At 32.1% G+C, this 18,811-nt stretch overlaps 3 protein-coding genes across 3 annotated transcripts; 2 read left to right on the top strand and 1 right to left on the bottom strand.

Annotated features, from left to right (window-relative positions):
• The first annotated feature begins 1,083 nt into the window (after positions 1-1,083).
• LOC124537070 lies at positions 1,084-3,065 on the top strand. The gene is made up of 3 exons (XM_047113784.1): positions 1,084-1,154; positions 1,500-1,717; positions 2,362-3,065. Exons 1-3 carry the CDS (start codon positions 1,084-1,086, stop codon positions 3,063-3,065), a joined length of 993 nt encoding a protein of 330 aa, XP_046969740.1.
• Positions 3,066-5,682: 2,617 nt separating this feature from the next.
• Positions 5,683-7,879, top strand: LOC124537069. Its single transcript, XM_047113783.1, has 4 exons — positions 5,683-5,824; positions 6,277-6,469; positions 6,877-7,094; positions 7,176-7,879. The coding sequence occupies exons 1-4, from the start codon at positions 5,683-5,685 to the stop codon at positions 7,877-7,879; spliced, it is 1,257 nt and encodes a 418-aa protein (XP_046969739.1).
• A 1,320-nt stretch (positions 7,880-9,199) lies between these two features.
• Positions 9,200-11,263, bottom strand: LOC124537068 (odorant receptor 22c-like). Its single transcript, XM_047113782.1, has 4 exons — positions 11,143-11,263; positions 10,607-10,802; positions 9,991-10,208; positions 9,200-9,909 (listed from the first exon to the last, which is right to left on the bottom strand). Exons 1-4 carry the CDS (start codon positions 11,261-11,263, stop codon positions 9,200-9,202), a joined length of 1,245 nt encoding a protein of 414 aa, XP_046969738.1.
• Between the last annotated feature and the right edge of the window lie 7,548 nt (positions 11,264-18,811).

Genomic DNA, 18,811 nt, shown 5'->3' with positions numbered 1-18,811 from the left:
AATACTTTGTAACTAAAACATTTTACAGTTTTCAGCATTGCTTCAAATATGCAGTTGTTTTGGCGCTATACTTTATTATGAATAAGTTTTCCTGTTTGAATATATTAATAATATACCATTTACTCCAAGTAAAACAATTAGGTAGTTTCTTGAAAGTAAATTAATTAAAAGTATTTGGATTTCAATTATGGAATCGAATAATTGCGTTAATTTGTGGACGAAGATCAAGAAATTTGCTCTGGAGTATGATGAATTTCCAAGCATGATAGAAAATGTTTCTTTGCTGTTGCGAATTGTGACTATTAATCTTTACAAAAATTCTGATGAACGTAAGTGAAGTAATCGACACTCGTTCAGTTATTGTAAAAAAATAACAGCCCATATATGTTTTATAGCTAGACCTTGGTGGTAGGGCTTTGTGCAAGCCCGCCTGGGTAGGTACCACCCATTCATCAGATATTCTACCGCTAAACAACAGTACGCAGTATTGTTGTGTTCCGGTTTGAAGGGTGAGTGAGCCAGTGTAACTACAGGCACAAGGGTTCCCAAGGTTCGTGGCGCATTGATGATGTGAGGAATAGTTTTTTAACCGACATTTTTAACTTTGCCGTCTCGTAAATTCAAATCGTTTATAAAAAATACATTGGTAAAAAAGGCGTATAATTCGATACAAGATTTTGTAAATGATAAAAAGGCGTGGAATTAATACCTGTTGACTTCCAGGCAGGATATATTAATTTAAATAATTGTATTAACTAACATGACTGTATTTTTTTAAATGTTGAAAAAGAGTAACTACTGAGTTTCTTGCCGGTTCTTCTCGGTAGAATCTACTTTTCGAACCGGTGGTAGCTTCACTTAATTGTAAAATGACGATTCAAAAGTGCTTGTAAAAGCCCACTTGAATAAAGTTTATTTTGAGTTGAGTTGAGTTAATATTTCTTACAGCGTCATTGTCCCATATGCTCGTCCGCCAACCTATTCCATAAAAAAATCCTCTCGTCAACAGTTGAGTTGACGAGAAGGTCAGATTGAGTTTGTCTTTTTTGTTTATTTGCAGGAATTCTCTGGATTTTCTACGTGATGACTGCCATCGCGTTACTGAGCTTCTTCTATGGTTACGTATTCTCCATGCTCTGGCTAGTTTTCTTCCGGTATGGTTTGTCAAATTTAAAGTCAGCGTCTGCGGCCCTTGCTTTTTGCACCTGCAGTGTCATTAGCATCATAAAATTTCTGTACATCAAATTTCATTCGTAAGTATTTGATAGATAGTTAACAATCACATAAACCGAAACAGAGGAAAAAAATAGTTAAATGTATTGATTATAACTATATATTATTAGTAGGTAAAAATTGTGGTAATTCGATCACTTTGCGAAAACTGATTTAAATAATATGATAACACTTATTTTGTAACAAAGTTTTTATTTTACTTAAATAGTACGATTCAGTAATATATAAACACAAATTACACTTATGTTTTATTATAATGTAAACAGGGAAGAAGTGAAGAATACCGTCGATAAATATATAAAATGCGACGCTCAAGTAATGCCCGACACAAGATTTTATAAGAACTTGCGTAAGTATCTCAGAGTTGTCAAGCGACGAGCTACAGTTATATGGGTGTTTCTAATCTCTGATGGCGCTACATACATCATTATACCATTTGTGGTTCCTGGAAGGCTATTCACAGTTGATATCATTGTAATTTATGGTAAGAAATGGGTATATATTATTAAATTTATAATATATATAATGTATTGTAAATACCGTTAGATTTTAATCTATCTCGAGAGATTGTGAACTGTCGAAAGATTGTGAACCGCAACTGCTTACAATTTAACGTATAATTTTTCAGTAGTTTATAATTTATTGAAAAAAAAAATCAGTTATATTATAAAAACTGTAACATAACCAAACCGAAATATGATGGAGTATCGAAATTGTAAATATTTTATTGTTAGTTGAATAAATCTTTTAACAGTTTGCAATTGCACGAGATAGATTATAATCTAACGGCATTTACAATTTCATGGTGATATAAATAAAGCTGAAGTTTTGAAGGTGGGGTTATTTTTTTCTGACAAATGTACCACTAGATTGTCAGAGGTTTCATTAGAAATACTTACTATCCCATACATCGTTTATAAATTACCAACCCTGGAAACTCAGATGTTACGTCCCTTGTGCTTGTTTTGATTCCTATTTTGTATGTCCCCAACTACGGCTCATTGTCTTTATAAATTTAAACATAACAATACTAAGTAGATCTGATTGGCGTTAAAATATGCACTGATATCTAACTAATAGCCACTAAAGAGGTTAATACCTTTGTTAATATTGTGTATCTTTTCTCAGGTCTAGAACCTATGTTGGAGACACCCAATTACGAAATAGCAACATTCATCACGACTATAAGCGTTGGTTTTGCAGTGTACACAATGGTCAGTGCAGCAGTATACGTTCTCGTTATTGTTGGTTACAACGAGGCACAATTACATGCACTCAGCGAAGAACTATTAAACATTTGGGATGATAGCCAACATTTCTACAATAGCATCAAACATATGATAACTGATAAAATACACGCTGTATACATACGAAAGAAAATAATGAACGAATTCATAAGAATTCGTCTGAGAGATATCATAAAGTTACATATTGAAAATATTAATCTTATGCGTCAATTTGATCAAGAAATTCGATCTACCTTAGCGCTTGAATACAGTTTAAATACAATTTCTATAATAAGTGAACTGCTTGGTGGTCTAGAAAATACGTATCTTCAATTACCATATACAGTAGTTCAGCTGTTAATGGTTTGTCTTGCTGGGCAGCGGCTAATAGATGCGTGTGACCATTTTGAAAAATCCGTATATTCTTGTAAATGGGAAAATTTCAATATAAGCAATCGAAGAACTGTTTATTTGATGTTGATTATGTCACAGAAAACTCTGATGCTATCAGCTGGTGGAGTCGTTAAATTGAATTTTACTTGCATGATGAATATTTTAAGGTCAACGTATTCTACTTACACGACACTCAAATCGTTGGTGAAATAATTACTGTAGAAATGAAAATAGCGAAATGTATTGTATGTCAAGATTATTTTGATATATGACGTGTATAACTGGATCTGTTTAAGTGCTCTCATATAGTGCAACTGGCACTATAAGTGATATAATATTAGTGTTTTATTTGTTGATGAAAAATGTACTTAGTGTGGATTTGTAAAGTAATATATATTTTATAGAGATATTCAATTATTGTTCTGTTTTAAATATAGATTTATTAAACCGTTTTATTACTAATAACCAAAAAAGTATCATTTTCTTTATTAGTTTAGGCTACCTATAACATAACATACAATACTCATACGATATCGCGTTGGTATTGCAATGAGAAAGTTGAACTATGTTTTTTTATTTAATAACATACCTTTAACATACCTCCTAGGATTTAGAAAAAATATGGAGTTTATCAAGGTTCAATCTATAGTTCATTTCTCTTCCTCATTTATGAAATTGAAAATATTGGCGTAGTGTTGATCACTTTTGAAATTTTAGATGCAATCGTATCATATATATCGTTTAAATGTATAGCTGTATGCTTATTATTATATACATATAGCTGTATGCTTATATTAAGGGCTTGGCGAGTAATAGAAATTAAGTAAAGATTGACAGTGTACTACCAAAAATTTTGTCCTTAGTTCTCGGATTTAGGGAGATAACATTTTAGTTCTCAAGTTTGGTTCAATAACCCTAGCAGTGGCAATGGCTTTTCATTTATCATTTATCATTCCGTGAGATATTGTATATCAATCTTCTTTACTATAACATACGGAAACATGATATCTCAATCGGAGGCTCGTATAAGGGGCCCAACAATAAGGCTTATGACCATATATTTTATAGTAAATGTCCAAAACGACCTGTTTTATAAAAAGGAGAAAAAGAATAATTTAATAAAATAATAGTGTACTAATGTTTAGACTAGAGCCCCTACCGGAAACCCTGTTTGAAGAAAAATAGTTGAGTAGTCCTATCCATAACATGATAAGGAAAACTTTTTCTTTATTCAAAGCTTTTACGGAAACTAATGTATTACATTTACAAATAATATTAAATCGGAATTGTCTATGATTATTTACTTGCCTTTTAAGTTTTAATGTGTGGTGGTGGTTTTAATTTTAGGTGGTGGTGCTTTGTGCAAGCCTTTGTGGGTGAGTCGCTCATCATATATTCGGCCGCTAAGCAGTAGCTAAGTAAAATTAAACTTGGTATGGCTGAGAAAACCAGGGCATTATAAGCACAAGGAATACAAATTCTCAGTTTTACATACAGTTTTAGATAGAAGAAACTCCTGGAATGGTACCATGATGAGGATATCAGAGTCTGATGATGTGAACCTGGATAAATCGAGGGGAATCCTCAAATTTTATAGGCACACGTGTTTTACATATTTTCTGAAGTTATATTGGCGTTTGCTTCTGGCAATCATAATCTTATACTGCTGAGCTGATGATGGACGGTGTAAGTCCTCAATTACTAGGAGTTAGGAAATAGTTCTTTCAACATTAATATATGATATTATACTCCTCTTCGTTGCTTTTATGAAGAGAACTACAGGTTCACTAAACATTTCTTTTGTTATGTTATCGTTTGTTATATCATGATCCAGAAGGGGTCCCATATAAGTTTGATTGAAATAGGTTCAGCGCTTTTTGAAAAAATCAACAATTAACCATTCGTTACAAAAGGGCTTTTAATTTATATTTTGAGAAAATAACACTAAAAAGAGTAAAATAAAATATATTTTTTTAAAAAATATTTTATTACTTTGGAGTCGGTGTTATTTTTATTTAAATATTTTATAGTATAAAAAGATTTCTTGCAATCAGATGGTAAATATAACAATAACCGCATTGAAAGCTATTAAAAATACACAAGAAATCAGGGCTTAGCGTGTCTAATGCCTGTTCCTTCTCACAAGTGAACAAAGCCAGGGGCTGGAAGTATAGTAGTATAAAAATATATTTCAAATCATGCTGTTATACAAACTATATTTTTAAAACATTTTATAAAATTTGAATGATTTAAAGAAAGATAATAATTTATCGAATGTTGTATCAGTGAATGGACACAAGGAATCGATTCAGCAAACTGTAAATAAATGCATTGTACAAACAAACCGCGAGGTATTTTCTTTGAAGTCACGTTTACAATCTGACTAAGCCTTGCGTTGGCACTCTTTGTTTGGAAACATTTTGTTTGGTAACTAAAATTTCTGGTAATTAGTTGCATGGGAAAAAATGAGCCATTAATTAATTTAATGAAGTGGTAGCTTTGTGTGGGTATGTACCACCCACTAATTCATTATTCTATCTGTAAACAGCATGTAGTATTGTAGTGGTCCGTTTTGAAGGAATGGCAGTGTACTAAAGGACAGGGAACACAACCTAATTTTAAGACTGGTGTTTTTTGGGTGGTATTAGGAGTTGTTAACGTCACCAATGTCTATAGACCTTGGTCACCACAAGCATTAGAAATAGAATAGAATAAATAACAAATACATAATATTATTCTATACGTAATATTTTCATAAAATGTGTTTACCTACCGTATTTTTGAGTTATTGATTTTTCTCCAGTGCCATTCTTTGTCCTATTACAAGGAAATGAAGTTCAGTATTTGGACAAATTTCTGGGCGAAGCTCAAGACATTTGGTCTGGACCACAGTTTCTTCCCGACCATGATGGATAATGTTGCTCTTCTGTTGAGGATTATGACTATTGATATCTACGAAAATTCTGCTGAACGTAAGTAGATTATTACTGTAATAAATGATTTGGTTAGGTCTATTCTCTATTATAACTATAATAGAAGTTAAGACAAATAAACAACTTTGAGCAAGCCCGTCTGAGTAGGTCCCATCCACTCATCAGATATTCTACCATCAAACATCAGTATGGTTGTGTAACTACAGGCATAATGGAAATAACATCTTAGTTTCCAAGGTGACGCATGGACGATGTAATGAATGGTTAATTTTTCGTATAGCGCTATTGTCAGTGGGTAATGGTGACCTTTTGCTCATCTGATAACGAGAGCGCACACTATACTCAACATATAGCACTCTCATAAATATTTTTATCATCAGATGCAACATTGGGAATTTGTTTGGTAGTGCCCCATATTATTTAGAATTTAAATTAATTAATATACAATTATCTACTAGAATACCGAAATAATCACCAAAATCTTCTTGCAGGTATACCTTTGTTCTTCTACATAATAACTCTAATCGCAGGAGTAAGTTATTTCTATACTTACATCTTCTCCATGGCCTGGATGGTATTCTTCCGCTACGGTCTATCGGACATACAAGGGACAGCTATTGCTATTGCTTATGGCACTTGCAGTGTCACTTGTCTTACGAAGTTCATTTTCATGATTTTGTACGCGTAAGTTCAAGGTTGTTAACTAACGATTAAGACATACCTCTTTAGAAATAAGTGACATTTATTTTTAGTATGGATTGCGTATTTAAATGTCGCATTCGGTGATGATAGGCAGCTTTAATGCTAAATATAATGCTGCCCAGCCAGGCTGTGAATGGACCAAAAAAAGGATTATAATTTAATCGAAATCGAAAGTCGAAATTAACATTTAAATGTCACCGAGGGCACCACCTACCAAGCCGTCTAGGTAAAAAAATATCCTAGTAGTCGAGCCATCTTATCAAGCACGAGAAGAATATGAACAAAGTTTTACCCAAAATTATATATAAATACACACACTTTTTCTCCAAATTCTAACTTTTGACTTATTAAATGAAAACTCTTATTTAATCAAAATTGTATTTGCACAGCAAAGAATTGAGGATCACTGTACAAAAATTTTTAAAATGCGACTCCCAAGTCATACCCAACACGAGATTTTCAAAGAATCTCTGTATGAAGCTTCGAGTTGTCAAGAAACGGGCCATAGGTATTTGGGTATTTCTCGTCTCTAATGGTGGAATTTTTATGATAATTCCATTTCTAATTCCTGGGAGGCACTTTACCGTTGAAGTCTACTTACTTTATGGTAAATAAACTGTATTGATGTTACGATTTAATTATTTTTAAAATTTTTAATTGTATAAATTTAAGATGTCTAATTTTGCAGGTCTAGAACCCATGCTGGAGAGTCCCAATTTCGAAATAGGAACTTGCATCACGACTTTGAGCGTTGGGTTTGCAGTTTACATAATGGTCAGTGTCGCAGTATACGTCATAGTGCTCGTTGGTTACAATGAAGCACAACTAAATGCTCTCAGCGAAGAACTAATAAGAGTATGGGATGATAGTAAAAACTTCTACAATCACATTAAACATAGAGTAAACGACAAAGTACACGCCGTATACATCCAAAAGCAAATAATGAATGAATTCATAAGAATCCGTCTGAGGGATATCATAAAGTTTCACATTGCAAATATTAATCTTCTACACGAATTGGATGAAGAATTTGGAGCCACAATGGCAATCGAATACAGTATTATGGCAGTTTCTATAATAGCTGGACTACTTGGAGGATTAGATAATACGCATCTTCAACTACCATATGTGATTGTCCAAATATTCATGGACTGTCTTGCTGGGCAGCGACTGATGGATGCTTGTGATAATTTCGAGAAGTCCGTTTATTCTTGTCAATGGGAAAACTTCAATGTAAGCAATCAGAGGACTATACATTTGATGTTGATGATGTCACAGAAAACTCTGATGCTCTCCGCCGGTGGCGTCTCGAAGTTGAATTTTAATTTCATGATGATTATATTTAAGTCGGCTTATTCCACATATACGACATTAAAATCAACGGTGAAGTAACATTAAAACTTGAAAAACTTTTTGGTGTTATGGTTATTTTTTGACTTCATTACCATTACCGTTATCGCTACATAGTATAAAACATAGTCGTCTAGCGCTGTTTGTCCATATGCTTAGATCTTTAAAATTACGCAAAGGATATTGATGTTTTTTTCAATAGACAGAGTGATTCGAGAGGAAGGTTTTTGTAAATAATGCATGGACAATACAGTAAAGAAAAGTGATGATTTTAGTGTCTAACCTGATATCGTAATTAAACAAATTCTTTGTGAGAGAGTCAGTCAGTCAGGCACAAGTGACAGGACATTTTAGTTCCCAAGGTTGGTTGCACAATGGCGATATAAGGTGTGGTATATTTTTCTTACTGTCTATGAGCGGTTGTGATCACTTACTGTCAAGTGGCTCTCACTTTTAATCTTGAAAATGGTGTAGGCGTTTAGCATTTCAGTTATCTACATACGCACGTACAGCTACATATATATGAAGATATCTATATGTATTTTTATCTAAAACAAGCAATAATTGTAAAATTTCTGACTGGTTCTTTAATTTATACTTTAGACATAGGCTAATTAAATCTATATCTATATTATTATTATTAATGTTCAAATTCAATTAAAAACTATGACTGTTTGTCTGTTTGTAGATCTTTCATGACCTACAAACAGACAAACAAACAGATTTGGACTCATAGGGATATTTTGATGTTCCTTTGGTCTTGAATTAAATATAAACAAAAACTTCATAATGTCAAACTAAACAAAATTGATTTCGGTTCGGAAAACCTATACGAAATTCCTATACAATAATTAAATAGCGTTTAGGAACACACAAGGAAATGTTGCCATTCTGTTGTCATAATAATCGTAGTATATTCGAATCAGGAAAACAGATAGCACCAAGTCCGGTTTGTATTGAAAGCATCGAGGAAATATTTTTGTGTAAGGGGTTTGTATTGGTTTTAGCTTACATCTGACCTCGGCCGTTTATTCAAACACATAACAGCACCAGAAAATATAATTCTAGGTGATAAAATACAAAGATAGTCATTTAAGGTTTTTTTCCCTATTTCTATAAGATAGAGAAAATACGTACTACGAGTTAGTAGAATAATTTGGCATATATGAGAAAATACATAGGTATATTTTATTCCATAACATAATCTGAAATGGTTCTAAAGTAAATAACAAAATCATTTGACGGAGTGTTTTATTATTTATATGAAAAGGAAACCTTACCAAATACTCGTATTCATTACATAAAAGTAAGTGCGATTTACTACTAAAGACAGCATTAAATGTGAATATTTAGATGTTGTTCTTAACCAACAGATGATTGCAGCGTCGTGTAAAATGAGTACGTGGATTTTATCACAGACATAAGACACACGAAGTCCAGCGTGGTTAATCCCCCAGCAGTGAGCTTTAGCGGTTTCTGTGCATTTTGCAATACCAACAGAATTGTCTTCATATTCGATGCATTAAAATTCTCCCATTTAGAATCATATACAGCTTTTTCGAAAACAAAACTCGCATCGAGCAACCTTTGGCCTATGAAACAGTCGACAAAAATTTGAACTAACGTGTAAGGAAGTTCCATAAAGGTATTCTCTATACGCCCCAGTAATTCCGCAACTATACCAATAATTATAAGCGCAAATTCCACCGCCATGGTGATCCTGAATAGTGTTTCAAAGTCATTCAGAAGATTGATATTTGATATATGAAATGGTATTATTTGTTTTAAACGATTTGCAACGTGGTCGTTCATCATTTTCAATTTTAACTTCTCTGCTTGTACTGTTGAGTTATATGCGATTGTACTCTTTGAATCATTGTAATGTTTTTCAGCATCATCCCAAAGGTTAAGCATTTCGTCGCTAAGAGCAAGAATTTGTGCTTCGATATAGCCGATTATTATTAGGATAAATGCAGTGACACCAGCTAAAGTATAAGTGCCCATGATGATTGTTATCGTCTCCGAAATTAATGCTATTTCGTAGTTAGGAGATTCGAACATTGGTTCCAATCCTGTGGATAGAAATTTAACAAAAATGTATTGGTATATTTACCCTAGAAACTCTTAATGGGACAGTATTAGTTAAGTCTTACCATAAACAACATACAAGTCCTCCGCAAAATGTCTCCCCGGTAATAGAAAAGGTTGTATAGCGTACGATGTTCCCATCACTAACATGAAAATCGATACTGCCATGGTTCTTTTCTTAATTTTAATAAGTCTCTTTTGCAAGTTATCATAGAATCGAGTTCCTCTTTCTACGTTCTTGTCACATTCCAGGTATCTTTGAACGATGTCTTGAACTGTTTTCCTATAACAATAATATGTATTATGGATTTATTGCGTTTTTTTGTTAAGGAGACAAATCCGGTCACATGCCAAATTTTACGAATTTGCAAAAACTTATTGTAAAAACTTATAATAATAAAGACGACTACGTCTTTCCGAAAATAACATAAGAAACTCAAAGAAAGTAAATAGTCAGTTCAGTAACAGTCGCTTCTTATGATTAAAATTTAAAAGACAAGATTTTATGAAGTTTCGTCATAATATTGGCGATGCGTCACCAATCACAGTATTTATGATATTTTGTCCCCTCTGTGTAAGGAAGAGTTTATTTGTTGGGAACTCTGAGGACATCCTCGTTGTTTTAAAATTTGTCACGCGATTCAGGTAACTAAAACTATATATTTAAAGTACTATTATTACTTGTAAATGATCATGAATATCAATTTTGTAGCGCATGTCTCGCTGTTGGTTCCGAGTGAGAAGACCACAGCAGCCGCTGTGAAGTCGCCCGTCTGTGTACAGCGGATGAACACAAACCAGAACATGGAGAAAATATATATGTAGATATAGCAGCCCGCTGCTATGGTCACGATCACGTAGTTCACGAATGGTATACCTTGAACAAAATATTTGGTTTGAAAGTATTGGAAAACTCAAATTTTTATGATGTTTTCTTTTACCAGATAACAGTTTACTTAAGGTTTTTTAAAGAATTCAATTATGTTGATGTCGTTAAACGGTTTTTGAACAAATTAATTGATCATTTATTCGTATATTATTTCGGTGGTATCACCGTTTATGTTTAATATTCAGTTTTCTTTATTTTATTTAAGAGCTCTTTATGCAAGCTGATACATTTTTCATGTGAAATCAAGTATGAGTAGGTAAGTATTATAATATTTTTAAAATACTTATGATATTTTGGTGCAAGTTGATTACAATGAAGTGTGACTTACGTTTTGTATAGTGTTTATCGATGTTGATGGTTATGAAGCGTAAGAAAAATGCGACGTTGGAGAACATCGTCGGTAAGTCGCAGTACTTCAGCCCAAATTTACCGAGGGAGAGCTTCATCATTCCTTAACTTCTCCAATTTATCTTTAAATGAATTTTATCAAGTTACTTTTTCGTTCCATTTGCTGTCGAAACGCTTGGCCCTTGGAGTAGTGCATAAACCTTCATCAAAAGTATAACACCTCGCCTCATTGCCTCCACTGGTGACAGGTGGAGGGCTGGTTGGTTTTTTGCCCAGAGGATCGGAATTGCGATTCAACGGGGAATGTTGCATAGTATTTTTGCCACCATTCCACGCGGTCAAAATTTATACAGTAACTAGTTGTAGTTCATATTTGTGTATATTTAAGCATTTAATGTTATTAATTTTTATGTCAATAGAAATAGTTTTAAATTAAATCAATTAAAAAATATTCATCATTAATTTGTTACAATTCCACGCGTCGTGGGATCTGCTGATTGAAGTTATGTACAGTAGCGTGATTCAAGTGAGGAAATGTTTTCAAAGAGATTAACAATCAAATCGATGACACTAAGTTTTTATAATTTGTCCAAACTTTAATATGTCACTTAAGCGACAATTACAAAGAAAACGAATTTATAGATGTTAGTCATTTTTACAGTACTTTATTATTAAAACATTTAGTACACAGAGTTTTGATATTCAATTTTTCTATTGTTGTTTTGAAACCTTATACTCTTTATCATCATAAAACAACTAGATTGTATATTACATATTAGTCTTAGGGATGTTCTAGAGTAGGTTATTATTATTACATTAAACATAAAAAATAGTAAGGTAAACAGCTTGTAAATTTCCCACTGCTGGGATAAGGCCTCCTCTTCCATTAAGGAGAGGGTTTGGAACATATTCCACCACGCTGTTCCAATGCGGGTTGGTGGAATGCACATGTGGCAGAATTTTGATGAAATTACACACATGCAGGTTTCCTCACGATGTTTTCCTTCACCGTCGAGCTCGAGATGAATTATAAACACAAATTAAGCACATGTACAGGGTTATTGGTAACTCGACTTATATCCGTTAGGAGGTAAAAGGGGTGACTGGTAGCAATAATTTTAACCCCCATATGTAGTGCAAAAGTGAACCATTTTTGAGTTATCACGTTTTTTAATTTTTTTCAAAAGTTGTCAAAACTACAACCTCAAAAATTTATTTAAAAAAAAGTATCACTTAAAATCTATTTTATCTTTTATAAAAACGATTAAACACTGGTTATTTGTGAATATTTAAACAATAATTATCGGTCCAAATTTAAAAATGCGAGACGGAAAACGAATTTATTTCCATATTTTTTGATTTATTTTCCTCAAAAATGCCTCAAAAACTAAAAAAGTCATTATGAAACTTGGCCTGCAGATTATTTTAAAAATATGACCGTTTTCTTAGCTTTCCAAAAATGTATAAAAAGAAGGAAATTATTTCAAATCAATCGAAATAAAGTGACCAGAAAGGACGCTGGTGGACATTCGTATTCGAACATGAACGAATTCGTACTAAAGTTCGCTCTTTAAAATTCTCACAAAATTAACTAAAAATAAAAACCAAGGAAAAAAATCTTACTTACTTACTAAACTGACATACTTAATTCAAATTTAAAATAAAATTTTGAAACAGAAACAGTTCAATAGCTAATTAGCCATTGAACTGATAGCGTTCACATTAAACATATAGTTTTGATATTCAAGTTTTCGATTATTGTTCCTGAAACATTTCATTTGTATTATTATAAAAAAAAAACAGATTGTATAATAAACCTCATCACGATGCAATTGCAAGAATCCTAACAGATTGTATCTTTGAACCTGAATGTTGAAGCGGTAGTACGACAACAATTAGATGGCAAAAATTAATCGTTTCCTTCTATAAGCCAAGAAGTATAAAATTCTACATTGCAACCAAAAGGTTATCAATTAGTCGCTGTTCTTAAGGAGGGAAATGTTACACTATCTCGCGTGGTGGGATCTACTAATGAAGTTACTCGGTCAGATATATATTAATTTTTGTTTGAATAATTTTCTTACGAAAATCGGGTATTGATACAAATACTATTTACACAATTTTAAACTCGGTTATTCATGCTCAGGGTAATGTAAGGCATCTTGATGATAGCAACTGTTTCATTTATAATTGTTATTGTATTTTGATGTGAGCGATTTTTTTAAGTTTATTTAATTTTTAGTTGTAATAAATGTTTTTTATTTTATTAGTCTGATGCTCACATTACTCAGTAAATTTGATGTTGTCTTCTACTTTTGCTACTATTTCTGTGACTTTCACTTTTAAATCGGACTGTTAAATCTCACAAACCATTTCAATGAAAGGTCTTAAAATTTGACTAAGATGATCAAGTTATGTTAACTAGCGTTAATTGTTGTTGTAATTTCCTGCAAAATTCCTGAAACTTTATTACGATACCCATTACTGAGGAAATTGAACCAGGAAATAGAGTACTATATTAAAATTGTGTTCTTTTTTTAAATGAAATAATTTATTTATATATTTAGTTAAACGGCTTGGAGAAGAAAATTAAGCATTTATTAAGCATATTTTACGTTCTTCTAAATATGCCCAAGAGTGTATCAGTGGCAGATATGATTAACACGTCTTAATTATATTTATTGCACTTCATGAGTATTTAAATGTCGAATTTAATTAAAAAATAATTGTATAAAGCCACTAAATCGAATAGTAAATACCGTTGGACAACAAATGATCCTCAGGCGGTGATGTCTTCGAGGGTCGGATTTTAAATGACAATGAGTTATTTTATTACTTGCTAAATTAACGCCACTTTGAATTTTATATTTAATTAATTCTTGTTTAATTACTTCATCAATTGTCACTTATTTTAATAGCGAGAATATTAATTCATGTAATGTAGTATTTTATTGAAAATTACAAACTGGTCAGGGTATATAGATAGAAGCAGTATTTACTGTTTATAAATTTTGTTAATTTGCTCTCATTTAGAGATATTGATGTACCTGTTTTTCTTTTGATACATTAAGATACTTTATTCATAATAATAATTTGTTTTCTGCGAGGCGGTCTTAGGTTTTAGGGATGAAAAGATCTATGCCTCTTCTTGGGGTTCAATGTAGTTTCATAATAAATTTCATCAAATTTAGTTAAGTCGTTTAATTGTGAACACATGACAGTTAGACAGAGTTACTTTCTTTTTATATTGGCAAAAATTTGTGCAAGTAGAGATTACTTGACAGTTATTTTTTTAATATTTATGGGAGCAAAGCATGTGAAGATTATTCGTATAGTTCTAATAGCGAGTAAAATTACATGACACCAATAATGTAAGGAGCTATGTATGTGTGCAGAAAAGTTAATTAATAGTGTATGACCACCGTGTTAGTTTCTAGTAATATCTTTATTAAAATCTACTAACGCTTGACCGTGGTTTTAGTCAGAGGATATATTTTTAGATTTTTTTATTTTTAATGTCTATGTATTTGGGCGCATTGTTTATGGTGACACCATATATTCACTAGAAGTTAAGATGTTTTTTGACGTCAACGACAAAAAGGATTATAGGTTCAGTATGAAAGACATTATTAATATTGGAAGCAATAGGTCGGTTTGAGTGAACTTCACTTCTTTATGGGTTACTGGTTTCTTCTGACATTCATTTCCATCGCCGATCAAGTCCTATTCGTTATGTTTCCCTTGTCTTTGAATAGACATGTTTTCTGGATTAGATTAATTAAATTGATTAACATCAAAATACTCTTAGGCATTTTTTTCATCTAATTGAGGTTTATATTACTTATATAATACTAGTTCTCATCCCTGTTTTAATCTACATTTTAGCTATTACGTGTGTAAACAATACTTTTATCGAAAAGAAAAAACATAGATTTATTAAAATAATTCCGATACTCTGGGCTAAAAACGAAGCAGCCCTCCTGTCACCAGTGGAGGTAATAAGGCGAGCTGTTATGCTGTGTATGTCTTAATGAAGCTTTTTGCACTATTATTTCAAGGTAATGTGTTTTAACAGTAAATGAGACAAAAAGTAATTTGATGTAAATTATCAAATCGTATGCCTTTTTATAAGCCCGTAGCGTAAATCAAGCCTTGTCACGTCCCTAATTTTTGAATAGAACTCTAGCAATGTGTTTTACTTAAAAGTTAAGTACAGAAAAGGTCGTAACTACTCTACTGGACTCTTATCAGAATAAACTCCAAATAAACTACGCACTTATACTTTTGTGTATTTAAGTTTATTTTATATGAAATATGTGACACTGAAACAAAATAAATTTATACGTTGTATTAATTTCACGGTTGTAAATACCGATAGTTTATAATCTATCTTGTGCAATTGTAAAGTGTCGAAAGATTGTGAATGTGATTTGTGTGTGTTGAATAAACGGTTCAATTTACAGTAAAATGTACATACAATACAATTTCAATGTATATAAAGGTTGAATATGTTCCTAATTTCTCCTCAAAGGGAAAGGTAGGCTCTTCTGCCCAGAAAAGCAGTTCATATATATTTGAACAATCGCATACTGTTATTGCAGGATGTAATCTCAGGCCACCAATTAGGCCAGCTCCTATGTAAACTTATTTAAAATTGCATTGCCATGAAAACATCTGACTGTATTTTGCTGAATTGTTTTATATTTATTAATCATTCGAGACAGGTCAATATTTTATTAATAAAGCACAAAATCTATATGCCTGTAAATTTATACTAATAATGTTAGAGTTATTATTTTATATATTGTATAACTATAATTTATTAGAATAAGTAAGTTAATAAACATGTCAATTGACTATTTTAAGAATATATTTTGTAATGTAATATTTTACTTTTTCACGATTAATACTGGCCGAATGTCTAACACCCGTATTTATAGACAAGTAAAAGTAAGTACTTGAGTAAAAGTAATTACTTAAGTAACAATTTTTATTCTATAGTTAAGTCATTGATCGAAGATAGAACTGTCAAAAGTTAGAATTCTCAGCCAAGTAATAGTCATCGTTTTCTTTACTCAAGCATTACTTTTGAGGTGAAGTACTGTCCTCTCTGTACGTTTTGAGGTTTTTTTGTTGAATATTTTGAAAAATGGAAAGTTTGGATGGCATCGAAGAAATTTTTGCTGTTGTAGACAATAATATATTAGAAGAAATAGAAGTGCCTGAACCTAGAAATCCCAAAGTTTACTTTCGTGATGTGGATCCATTTAATGACTATTCGGAGGATTGTTTTAAGAAGAGGTTTCGTTTCTTCAAAAATGTTGTGATTCATATAATTTTACCAAAAATAATCGGATTTTTAGAATCAGAGACACAAAGAGGGCTTTCTATAACCCCACTGTGTCAGTTGCTTACTGCGTTACGTTTTTATGCTACTGGAAGCTTCCAAATTGTATGTGGAGACATCATGCATATTTCTCAATCGACAGTGTGTAACATAGTGAAGAGAGTTAGTCGAGCATTAGCAATGCTAATGCCAGATTACAGACATAGGTACTATAATAAAAAACCTAAACTATTTATATCAATAATAAGAAAACTACATTAAAATATTTACCTTTTGGGTAACAATAGAGGATTCATTAAATTCCTCTGCAATTTTTTCCCAAGACTGCTTCTTTTTTAAAGCACTTGAAGCATTTGTTTGTTTGCAGGTTAGGATTGTATCATATTTTTGAATGATATTTAAAAATAAATCCTTTTCTAAAGTAGAAAACGGTCTTTTTCTATCAGTTTCTTGCATTTTAAAATTAACGCAATGTAGATAATGAGACATACTTTATTGGCAAAAAGGTATTCAAAAATAAATTCAATGCACCGACACGATAGGGCCTTTTTTTTAAGAAAGAAATGAATGCATAACCTTTCTAAGTAAAAAATCACGAGTCGTCATATAACCCGGAGGTAAAAGTAAACATTTAAATTTGGTTAGGTATATCATGTCAAACGTTTTGTCTCTCCTAACATTATTTTTTGTACCAATTAAATTATTATTTAATTTGTACAAATAGATATACTTTAAATAGCTCTATTACTAATATGAATATCAAATAAAGTAAAATCCAAAAGGTTATTGCTACATCGTGTTAAATAATCTATATTTTTTATATTTACCTATTAATGAAACGAAACGCAGGCACGAAGTGTTGCCACATAGAATTCACAACTTAACATCAAGTATGACTTAAACATTTGCTCAAGTAAGTAATGGGTGTTGCTCGATTATAGAGTATAATTTGGTAATTTCTTAATTACCAAATTATATTCTATAATCGAGCTTCTTCTTCTTCTTCTTCTTCTTTTCTTAATGAAGTCAATACTTGAGATTCTAATCTCAAGTATTGACTTCATTAAGAAATTACTTAGCATCAAGTAGTTACTTGTCTATAAATACGGGTGTAATACTGGCCGGTAAGAAAGAGAATATCAAGAAATCGAATGTGATATTTATGATTAATTTGAAAATAATGAGAATGATATGCTAAATTTAGATATAAAATACGGGATGTATTGTAAAACACGGATTAGTGGGTAAAATGAATGTGAAAATAGTGTTAACAAATGAAGGAAGAATATCTTTGTTTAAACTCGTGACCATCCTAAGAATAAGTAATATTTATCCAGAAGCGGTACTTAACAATATTTAAATAATTAAAGATAAAGTCAAACAGTCATCAACCAATCAAGCAGAATGATAAACTGATTCTGTTCATCGTATGTTTGCACTTTAGAATGTGTTCTTTTACAATCGAATTAAACGACATCAATATCACAGCAAGATTTCTTAAAAATTCTCACAAAAAAATCAAAACAAATATACTTGATATTTACAAGTTACAATACTACTGCACAATAATAATATTGTTTAGAAAGGATAGGAAAAGGAAGTGTGTTGACAGTAACGGCGCAAGATCGAATCTTAATGTAGGCAACAGTTTGCGAAGCCCTTGTTTTTTTCAAATTTCGGGCGCGAGGCCCTTTGCACCGCGAGGCCGTGGGCGGTGGCCCACATCGCCCACGCCTTACGCCGCCTCTGTATTTCAACATACATACATACATACGTGTTTGGTCTTGCCCCTGAACTGTTTCTGATCCTGTCGGACTTGTCAACCCAACTGATTATGAGAGTACGAAAACAGGTTGAGCATTTGTGGATATGTATGCGTGTATAATTGTACACTGTAGTATGTAATGAGCGGTTTCCGCTTTCTTCGAGCATAACCTTGTATAGTACGACACAAATTAGATGTCACATCGGCAATATTCGTAAAACCGATCACATCCGAATAGATTACGCTATCCCAAATTATCAATATTTATTTCTCACGCGAATATGATCTTTGCACAAACGTAATAACTTGTAATATCATATGACCTAATATATTCGTGAATTTGACACGTCGATTTACATGCACTTGCTTTCTCTGACGCGTGAATCTATAGCGACGAATAGCGTCGAATGGCGCGATTGGGAGCTATTTCTATTGGTTGTGTAAATCGGCAGTAATCGGTTTTATTTTCATTCCATTGCATTTTCCGATGCCACATCTAATTTGTGTCTTACTATATGTTAATGCTGAAGTACATTT

The sequence above is a fragment of the Vanessa cardui genome, chromosome 17 (assembly GCF_905220365.1).
Source record: "Vanessa cardui chromosome 17, ilVanCard2.1, whole genome shotgun sequence".
NCBI classification, from domain to species: domain Eukaryota; kingdom Metazoa; phylum Arthropoda; class Insecta; order Lepidoptera; family Nymphalidae; genus Vanessa; species Vanessa cardui.
Note: the sequence above shows the minus strand (reverse complement) of the source record. Positions and strands in the feature narration are given on the sequence as shown.

Bases quoted from the DNA above. Each gene is read 5' to 3' on its own strand.
- LOC124537070 (XM_047113784.1), top strand. From the start codon at position 1,084: ATGACTGCCATCGCGTTACTGAGCTTCTTCTATGGTTACGTATTCTCC. The intron at 1,155-1,499 runs GTATGGTTTGTC...TAATGTAAACAG, and splicing joins CTCTGGCTAGTTTTCTTCCG to GGAAGAAGTGAAGAATACCG. The intron at 1,718-2,361 runs GTAAGAAATGGG...ATCTTTTCTCAG, and splicing joins TGATATCATTGTAATTTATG to GTCTAGAACCTATGTTGGAG.
- LOC124537069 (XM_047113783.1), top strand. From the start codon at position 5,683: ATGAAGTTCAGTATTTGGACAAATTTCTGGGCGAAGCTCAAGACATTT. The intron at 6,470-6,876 runs GTAAGTTCAAGG...GTATTTGCACAG, and splicing joins ATTTTCATGATTTTGTACGC to CAAAGAATTGAGGATCACTG. The intron at 7,095-7,175 runs GTAAATAAACTG...CTAATTTTGCAG, and splicing joins TGAAGTCTACTTACTTTATG to GTCTAGAACCCATGCTGGAG.
- LOC124537068 (XM_047113782.1), bottom strand. From the start codon at position 11,263: ATGATGAAGCTCTCCCTCGGTAAATTTGGGCTGAAGTACTGCGACTTA. The intron at 10,803-11,142 runs GTAAGTCACACT...ATTTTGTTCAAG, and splicing joins CGATAAACACTATACAAAAC to GTATACCATTCGTGAACTAC. The intron at 9,910-9,990 runs GTAAGACTTAAC...TTCTATCCACAG, and splicing joins GGACTTGTATGTTGTTTATG to GATTGGAACCAATGTTCGAA.